Source organism: Syzygium oleosum, unplaced genomic scaffold (genome assembly GCF_021117445.2).
Source record: "Syzygium oleosum isolate NSW1041296 unplaced genomic scaffold, Sole_v2.1 Sole_v2.01, whole genome shotgun sequence".
Classification (NCBI taxonomy): domain Eukaryota; kingdom Viridiplantae; phylum Streptophyta; class Magnoliopsida; order Myrtales; family Myrtaceae; genus Syzygium; species Syzygium oleosum.
Window position 1 is genome coordinate 32,951,213 of NW_026607485.1, and position 8,918 is coordinate 32,960,130.

General features: G+C 41.8%; 2 protein-coding genes across 2 annotated transcripts; one reads left to right on the plus strand and one right to left on the minus strand.

Annotated features, from left to right (window-relative positions):
• The first annotated feature begins 579 nt into the window (after positions 1-579).
• LOC115665973 (uncharacterized) lies at positions 580-3,867 on the plus strand. Its single transcript, XM_030587782.2, has 3 exons — positions 580-751; positions 1,560-1,790; positions 3,220-3,867. Exons 2-3 carry the CDS (start codon positions 1,608-1,610, stop codon positions 3,508-3,510), a joined length of 474 nt encoding a protein of 157 aa, XP_030443642.1. The 5' UTR covers positions 580-751; positions 1,560-1,607; the 3' UTR covers positions 3,511-3,867.
• Positions 3,868-4,964: 1,097 nt separating this feature from the next.
• Positions 4,965-6,882, minus strand: LOC115665972 (UPF0496 protein At4g34320-like). Its single transcript, XM_030587781.2, has one exon. It carries the CDS (start codon positions 6,293-6,295, stop codon positions 5,162-5,164), a length of 1,134 nt encoding a protein of 377 aa, XP_030443641.1. The 5' UTR covers positions 6,296-6,882; the 3' UTR covers positions 4,965-5,161.
• Positions 6,883-8,918: the final 2,036 nt, after the last annotated feature.

An 8,918-nucleotide genomic window follows, 5' to 3' on the forward strand; every position in this document is an offset into this window, starting at 1 on the left:
GGTAACATGGTATGGTGAAGTGGGAAGTCCACTTGGAAATCCATAAGATAAATACCACGAATAACCCCAAAACGGTACAATCATTTTGTCACAAGCGTACCGATTTGAAATTTTTCGTGTTATTAATCATATGGATTTCCGCGTGGACTTTCCACGTCAACATATCACATAATCATGTGTCATTCATGTCAGCAAATTTAATGCTAATATTTGACGAAAGTTAATGGAGGGTAAATATATCACGGATGTATCAGTTTACGGTTTTTTGTGATAAAAAAATTAGTTTTGAGAAATCTGTCACAAGTATACCAGTTTGGGATTTTTTGTGGTAAAAAAATTAGCTTGGAGTAAATTTGTCACGGATGTATCGATTTAGTATTTTTCATGATAAAAAAGAAATCAGTTTGGAGTAAATTTGTTACGTGATTTTTTGTGATATCAACCCTAAACAAAAAGCCACTGTTGCTCTTAAAAGTAAATAGTTTCTGGTCTTGCCAGAAAATAAAAATGAAATTCAGCAGAGAGAGGTCTCTTTCTCTCTCCTCCAGCAAGCAGAGGGCTTTACTGTTAGGGTTTTGAATCGACTGCCACCACCCCCACGGCTCCTCCTCCTCCTCCTCCCTCCGCAAATCTCTGTACATGTCTTCTCAGCCAGCGACATCCAGTCCCTCTCGCATGAGATTTCGCCACTGACCCACGTTTTCCACTCTCTGCTCACTTCAACAATCCGCGCCCTCGTTCGCTGTCTGAGGTACGGTTCTCACGAAAGCTTTCTTCTTTCTTCTTTTTTTGTTTTTGTCGCTTCTTGGTCTCGAATTCTGCTCCTGCCGTTGGCTGATCGAGTTTGATGTTGCTTCGCTGATTCTCAGTTCGTGTATGGGGATGACCTTTAGAATCTCTCGCTCGCTTGAATTATATGAACACCACCGCCTTCACGAAACTGGGCACCACGTGTTCGACGAAATGCGCAAACCAAGTCTATGTGAGTTTTGTATCACTTGCTCGTTGCTCACTCTGACCCCCTCCATTATCTCGCTCTCTCTCTCTCTCGCTTTCTCTCAAGTTGGTCCTCAATGGTTGGCATGGATGCCAATTAGCAGGTCTGGTCATTTGTTTGCCAATCTTTGATCTGTTACGCTATGTTTAGTGAGTATTTTGGGAGGTAAAGAAAATTGTGTAGAAAATGATTTTCCTTATAGTTGCCTGGAAGAATAGATGTGGGGTGAAGCAAATCTGGAGAAATAGACTTCTCTATGTCAAAGATGAAAAATAAGATGAAAGAGAAGTGTTTGTATGAAAAACCACGTTTTACCCTTTCTCGGTCTCTGGTCTCCGGTCTCCAGCCTCCGGCCTCCGGCCTCCACTCACGCCTGCCGTAACCCAGGCCGCGGCAACCCAGCTCTGACCTCTCTCGGTACCTGGTTTCTAGTGTGTCTAATTACTTACTTGTATTTTTCAGTTCTAGTATTGATAGCTATAGATTTGGTAGTACTTGCAGCTCGTCGGCAACGTGCGGGTCATACACCTGTTTGATTTGATGAAATAACTCTTCTTGACAGTCTAGAAGATAAGTTCAGCTGAAGCAGTGTTTGGGGAGAGAGAAAAGGATGCCTCTTTATGACTGTGTGCTTTTGCTGAAACCCCATGTAAAGAAGGAAGCTTTGATGGAATTGGTGGCTCGGATCGGAAGAGACGTCTATATGAAAAACGGGGTCCTCACTGAGATAAAATCATTCGGGACGGTCCAATTGGGTTATGGTATCAAGAAGCTTGATGGGAGATTCTATCAGGTGATTCTTCTGTTGAAATTCAAGCCCTTTTGCTTGCTCGCTCTCTCTCTCTCTCTCTCTCTCTCTCCATCAACAGATAATTCTCCTGTTGGCTTGTCAAATGGTGTTGTGCTTGTGTTATGCAGTTTGACTTGATCATCTTATTTGTTAAAATACCCAGGTTTATGTAACTTGGAAGCTACAAAGGAGCTATCTGGTTTGACAGAATGACAGAGAATACTCTCTAGAACAAGATAATGTAATAGAATATGACAGAAGATGATGCAGAAATGCTGAATCTAATAGGTTCCGCAACCGTTTGACAATTGGATTGCTTAACGCGACCATGTATTTGGATGGCTCTTTGCCTTATGCTCGAAGCAGCAAGCTGCAGGAGAAATTGATAATGTTGGCACATATGTTGAGCAAAATAATTCTAGCTTATGAGAAAATCTCATAATGTGACAATGTATTTGGCTGGCTTTTTGCCTTATGTTTGAAGTGGAAGCCATAGGAGACGGTAATTATACAGGCAGATATGTTGGAACAAATATTAACTAGCTTTTGAGAAAATCCCATACTGGATTTGAGTTGTATGTTTGGTTTTGCACAGATGCTGTTACCATCCTAGCTTATTGCTGTTAATACTTACTATAGTCTCTTTTGAATCTAAGTTAAATAAAGACTACTATAGCGATTGATGGAAGATTTAATTTGCGTTGTTGGTCTGGCAGGAAAATCACACCAGAGTTCACTCTACTGTTTACTTACTTTCGAGCTGGCTATTCTTGTTAAACTTTTCATTCGATTTGGTTTTGCTTTCAACCGAGTAACTTTGGTGATTGACTGGCAATAAACTCACTGGAAACCTGATTCGATAGTTGGTTTGTATAATTTTAATCTGATTTTAATATTAATTTGATATGGCAGCACGAGTTCAATAATATTTTATAAAACTAAAGGAAATTCAAGTGACCAAAATAAAATTTATCTAAAGTTGAGTGGGTTGCAATGCAAAATTATCTACAGTTGAGTGACCTACAATGAAAGTCTAATAAAGACACATATGCCTTCTGTGTCAATATTACAATGATACCAGGTCAAATTTCTAATGAGATTTTGAACGGCTGGTCAACAGAGTGACCTTATGGAGAACAAAACCAAAGTTGAGTGATCTATATGCTGAATTTGAAAGTTGAGCGATCTATTTGAAAGTTAAAAGTTGATGATGTCTAGTGTGATTTACCCTTGTTCTGGCTCTAATATGTTCTGTTTGGATGGGCTCTCTATCTGCTACTCTTCCTGATGAAGCAGTGAGATGATATTTGGTTGGTTGCACTTCTACCTTGTGAAGGAAAGAGAATTGTAGGTCTCTTGCTATTTCTCTCGTGTTGGTTTCTTTGATCTAGACTTTTATATAGCTTTTATGTTTCTTTTGCACGTCATGCAGGGTCAGATGATGCAGTTGACCATGATGGCTACACCAATGATGAACAAAGAGCTGCATTACTTGAATAGGGAAGATAGATTATTGCGCTGGCTTCTTGTGAAGCACCGAGACACAAAATATGGGCTGGAATTTCTTACTGAAGAAGATGAGAAGCGTGAACTGAGCAAATTTCCTCGTAGCTTTATATATAATGATAAGGATGAAGCTAAGGATGAAAATAATGATGACGACGACGACGACGACGACGACGATGAATATGAGGTGGACGGAGAGGAAAAGAAAGAAGAATAAAGAGCAAATCGTTGTGTCTGGGGTCGTGGATTTCATTTATTTGATGGGTATTCAGGTCCTGCTTCATTGTTAGCAGATGCTCATACTCGCGTTTAATATCTCTCATATGCAAAATGTGCTTTCATTTTATGTGCTACTGCCATCTACCTGCTGAAAGTAGCTGTGAGAATGAAGGTTTTAGTTCCTTTTGGCGGGTTTCTTTTGTCAGTGAGTGGTATGAAGTACCAAACTTTTACCGATAACATAATACAGAAATGAGAGAGACTATATGGCGTGACTGCGTGTTGGATTTGTGTCTCATGAATGGGTCAATCTCGAAGAACTTCATTTGATTATAGGAACTTCCCAAGTTTGGCATTTCTTGTTTCGATGCTGCCTTTGGCTTCTCTTCAGTTCTCGTTTAGTATGTAAAGCCAATCCAATCAGAGAGCAGTTTCACAGCATGACCTACGTGGTAGATGATAGTTAACAGCTGGTGTGGATCATGTTCAATGCGACATCCGCGATGGAAGCAATTCTAAGATCTTTCGAGTGTTACCCACACATCGCTGTCCAGCAGTGTTTCGTGAGTGATGCTGCTGAGCTCTGGACGACATGGTATTATGTTACCGAACTTTCTGGTGCCACAAGAATTCTTTCCATTTTAATCCATGAAACTGTAGGAAATTCTGAATGAGCATCGCCTATGCAGCTGACTTAATACGGTCCCCGCAATTTTGTAGTTGGTGGAACGCAAGGTTTAGCAGATGATGAGAGGAACATTCAAAGTCCATGCACTTCTGACGTCTTTTTGTAGTTAATACTTTCACTGAAAACATTAAAATCTAAACAACTACACTTGTGTTTCTTCACTGAGAGATGACACTAAGTACCGTTCAAGCTGTGCAGAGACTCTGAGATCACTTCAATTTCCTTCATCAAAACACAGTACACTGGTAAATACCATGAGCAAATGAGAATAAAATAAGGATAAGGTATTTTGTCGTGGCGGTTGTGCGAGTTGATAGTTAAACATGAAGAACTAAACCCGAAAAGAGCCAAGAGATTTTACAACGGCCGTACAACTTATATATATAATACCATTCCTAATCCTGTCATTGTAAAATATGCTAATTTTGCTTCACAGATGGTTTTCCACAATGAATTAACTACCAAGATATGCATCTCGCAGCAACTTCAATATTTCGGCATTCTCAGATTACTTGAAACTCCACGAGCAGAATGTGGTCTGAGACTCCGAAGTTTATGGCTTCCCTCCATACATTATTACTGGCGAAAGATAGAATTTTCTTAATATGTCACATTTACAATGAATTGGAAAACCACATTAGTGTAATGCTTGAATCAATTTTTTCTCTTTCAGTGAATCAAGCAAACAAATCAGCAATCGCACCAGCTAGATTAATAGGATGAAGCCAAACAGGTAAAAGTACTCCCGGAGAAAGGCATCTGCATTTTGAAGCACAGCTATGTAGAGCTGCTTCATTTTTATAAATATCCAGAATTCTAATATTTGTATGAATTGGTTGAAGCCACATTAGCCAAGTCAACTTCAACCAAAAGAAGCAAAGCGAGATGATCTTTGCAACATATAGTTCATCTAAGACAGTGAACTGCATGAACCGTTAATTTTCTAAGCATAAGCAAAGAACTAACGACTGGATTGTCCCATTATCCTCTGCAATATCAGTGTCCTCGCCATCCGTATCTCGCGGCTACTCTTATCAGCTTGTGTACCGAGATCCTCGATAGTTTTCATGAATTCTTCCACCCTTTTTTTGATCTCTAACATTACAAGCTTCACCGCTTCTTCCTCTTCTTCTCCAAGAGCGAAGTTGGCATTTTGCAAGATCGACTCAATCTCATTTTCCAGCTTACTCACAAGCGACCGAATCGTCTCCAAGTCATAAATCGAGAACTCAGTTCCCACTTTCATTAGGCTTATCAACTCCTTTTTCCCTTTTAGTTCCCTTCGGTAGTTTTTCCACAAAGAATCGCACCACTTGCCGACTGTCCCTATTGGAGCTGCCAGAGCAGCGGCTAGAGCAGTTGCGACAGGCGGCGCAGCGATCGCGACCGCCACTACCGAGAAGATCAAAGTGGACACGAAGGCGGTCACGAATATGGCATTGGTCACCCTTCTCCAAGTTTGTGCAGATTTGAGATCCTTGTCAAGCTTCTTCTTACGAGCCCGCAGCTTCTGCAACATCTCTTCCTGCTGCTTCTGCACCGAGTGAAAGAGCTTGGAGAACTCGCCCGTGAATGGATCACCCGCTTCTTTGAATTTCTGGAGCTCCTGCAATGTCTTGACATACCTCTCCCCTCCCACATTCTCTCCTCTCTCTTCCTCAAAGTGCATAAGTGCAAGCTGAATCCTCAACTGGCTATCGCGAACCCGCCTCAGGCATTTCTCGAGGGAAGTGTAGAATTCTAATATCTGTAGGCCATGCTTGAAGTAATGCTCCACTAACTGGGACAGCTCTTTGTCATGATATATGTCATCTTGGGATGCAAGAATGATCTTAGCTAGTTCATGGTTCATCTCAAGAAGGCCAGTGGTCACCTCTCCTAGAGAGTTGAATGTTAGGGATTGCTTCTCAGCACCATCTGCCAGTGTCCTAATTACTCTATCAGCTCGGTCATGTAAGGTCTTATCAAAATCTTGCAAGCTCGGGTCGGCTCTACAGGCAGCTTCATAAGAGGTCAGGTCAGACTGGTATCTTGGATTGCTGTCTTCCATTGATGAAGAGTCTGCTTCCTTGTTCTTACTTAATTTCCCACCCATGGTTTGGATCCCAAAATGTATATAGTGGGGATTGCCAAAAAAAAAAACTCCAAAACCAAAGCCTTCTTCAAGTTTTGCTAATCAAGCACAGTATTTGAATTATATCTATTAATGGTGGGCTACGGTTAAAAATTTCCCAAAATATCTGTGCTTAGATTTACCAGAAAAAAAAATGCAGGACTCGCAGATTACTCACAGATCAGTTAAACCCCCTTCTCTTTTTTGCTCTTCTTCTTGTGAGCTTACCTCAGTTTCAGCTGAAGTTGCAAAGATAAGATGATCTTGTCTTCACTTCAACACCTCCAAAAGACCAAACCAAGCTCAATCACTGTGCAGACACCAGGAGTCAACTGCAGAAACTGAGATCTGCTTTCAAGAAGACAAGAAAAAGGGGACTTGGATCTTCAAAGGCTGATCTTGAGGCGGCTTGATGGAAGGATGAAAGCTGTGAGGGGGTTTGGGAAGAGGAGAAGTCCAGGGGAGAACCAGAAGGAACCCGGAAATGGGGAAGGAGATGAAAGGCTGACCAAGCGGTCGGCAGCGGCCTCAAGAACAGTCTTCCAAGCAGGAGGTTGACTATTACTCTTCCATTATTTGTTTTCTTTGTCCTAAGTCTTTGGTTTCAGTAGCTCCACCAATCCAACCATTGATGACCATAATTATTGCGATGCCCTTTTGGCATACCAGATTTTCTTTTCCTCTGAAACAATGAGATAATATTTAACGTAATTCATAAATTTTTAATTTATTTAAAATATAATTCATAAATTTAAGCTTAATATGTAATGAAGTCCCTTAACTTTTAATTTATTCAATATAATCCCTAAAATTTTGATAAATATTCAAATTAATCTCTAGACTATGTGAAAATATCTAATGTTATGGTTCTATTAATATAAGTTCAGGGATAACATTGACCGGTTTGAACATGCACCAAAAGTTCAAGCATCATATTAAACTAATTAAAAGTTTATGAACGATATCACGCATTAGGTTAAAGTTCAGGGATCATATTGCACATTGGATCAAAGTTTTAAGGATTATTTATATCATTTTTTCTTTTTCTTTTTCGGAATTGATTTTATGAGATATGAAGTGATATATTGCATTTTTATTATGTATTTAAATGCGATTTTTTTTTTCGTCAGTATCAATTATAGGGTGCTGATGACTATAGTATAATGAAAATGGAGGTGGTTATCATTTCACTGGCCTCGACAGTGAGAGCCAATCTGTCGTTGGGGAAAATTTGGCAATGGTGATGGGTAGGTGTAAACGGTTCGGTTCGGTTCGGTTTTGGCTTGAAAACCGAACCGAACCGAACCGTATGCGGCTCCGAACCGAACCAAATAGGAACCGAACCATGGAACCGAACCGATAAGTCGATTTGGTTCGGTTTAGTTCGGTTTGGTTCGGTTTACTTTTCGGTTTCTTCTTCTTTTTTTTTTTTCGCACTTCTTCCCTACCCCCTCCTCGTCTTCTTCTTCCGCTCTCTCTTCCTTCTCTGCGAGACTGCTTCTTCTTTCTTCTTCCCGTCAAGAAGCAGGTCAATTGATGACCCACCACCAAAAGGCCCCACCAGATCACCACCGGAGTCGGCCATGGACACTCGCCGGAGACCGAACTTCCGGCGATCTGTACCCGCTCTAACAACAAAAGCGAGGACCGGGACTCGGACGACCCGTTTGGTTAATGGCGGCCATCACAAACACCTCGGAGCCGCCGTCGCCGGCCCAGGTGGACTCGATCTCGATGTCGGCATCGGCCGACGAGCTGACGGTCGAGGCCGTGAACAAGCGCTACAAGGGGCTTGTCATGCTACGGCCAAAGGCCGTCAAGGGGAAGGGCGCGTGGTACTGGGCGCACCTCGAGCCCATGCTCGTCCACAACGCCGACACTGGCCTCGCCAAGGCCGTGAAGCTCCGGCACTCCCTCTACGAGGCCGTCTTCTCCGCCTCCAACCCGTCGCGGACCGCCTCCGAGCACCTCAAGCGCGGCACCTGGCCCAACTTCAAGAAGCCGGAGAGAAAAATGTCTTTCGTCACTTTTTGGGAGATGATAATGATGCGAGCCTGCGAGGGAAGAGGAAGAGAGAGAATAAAGCAGGAAAGAGAGAGAGAGAGAGGAGAGCAGTGAGAGTGTGAAGACAGAGGAAGAGAGAGAATAAAGTAAAAAAGTGAGAGAGAGAGAAAAGTCAGTGAGAGGTGAGCAGTACTGCAGTAATGAACAGTGAGATTGAGGAGAGAGGGCGCGAAGGGAAGAAAACCACATTAAAAAACCGAAATCCGAACCGATTTGAACCGAACTGAACCGAACCATTGTGTTAACCAAATTCATTTATTTATTATCCGAACCGAAACGAACCGAACCGAAAATGCATGAATTTTCGGTTCGGTTCGAGTCGATTCAGATATCTCGATTCGGTTTTCGGTTCGGTTCGACACCTTTTAGTGATGGGTGATGTTGAACTAAAGGCAAATCGAACCGAAAAATCGAATCGAGATACGAACCGAACCGAACCGAACCGAACCGAAAATTTTATGCATTTCACTCGATTTCGGTTTCGGTTCGGATAATCAAAACTAACGAATTATTTTTTTCAATTCAGTTTATTTCAGTTCGG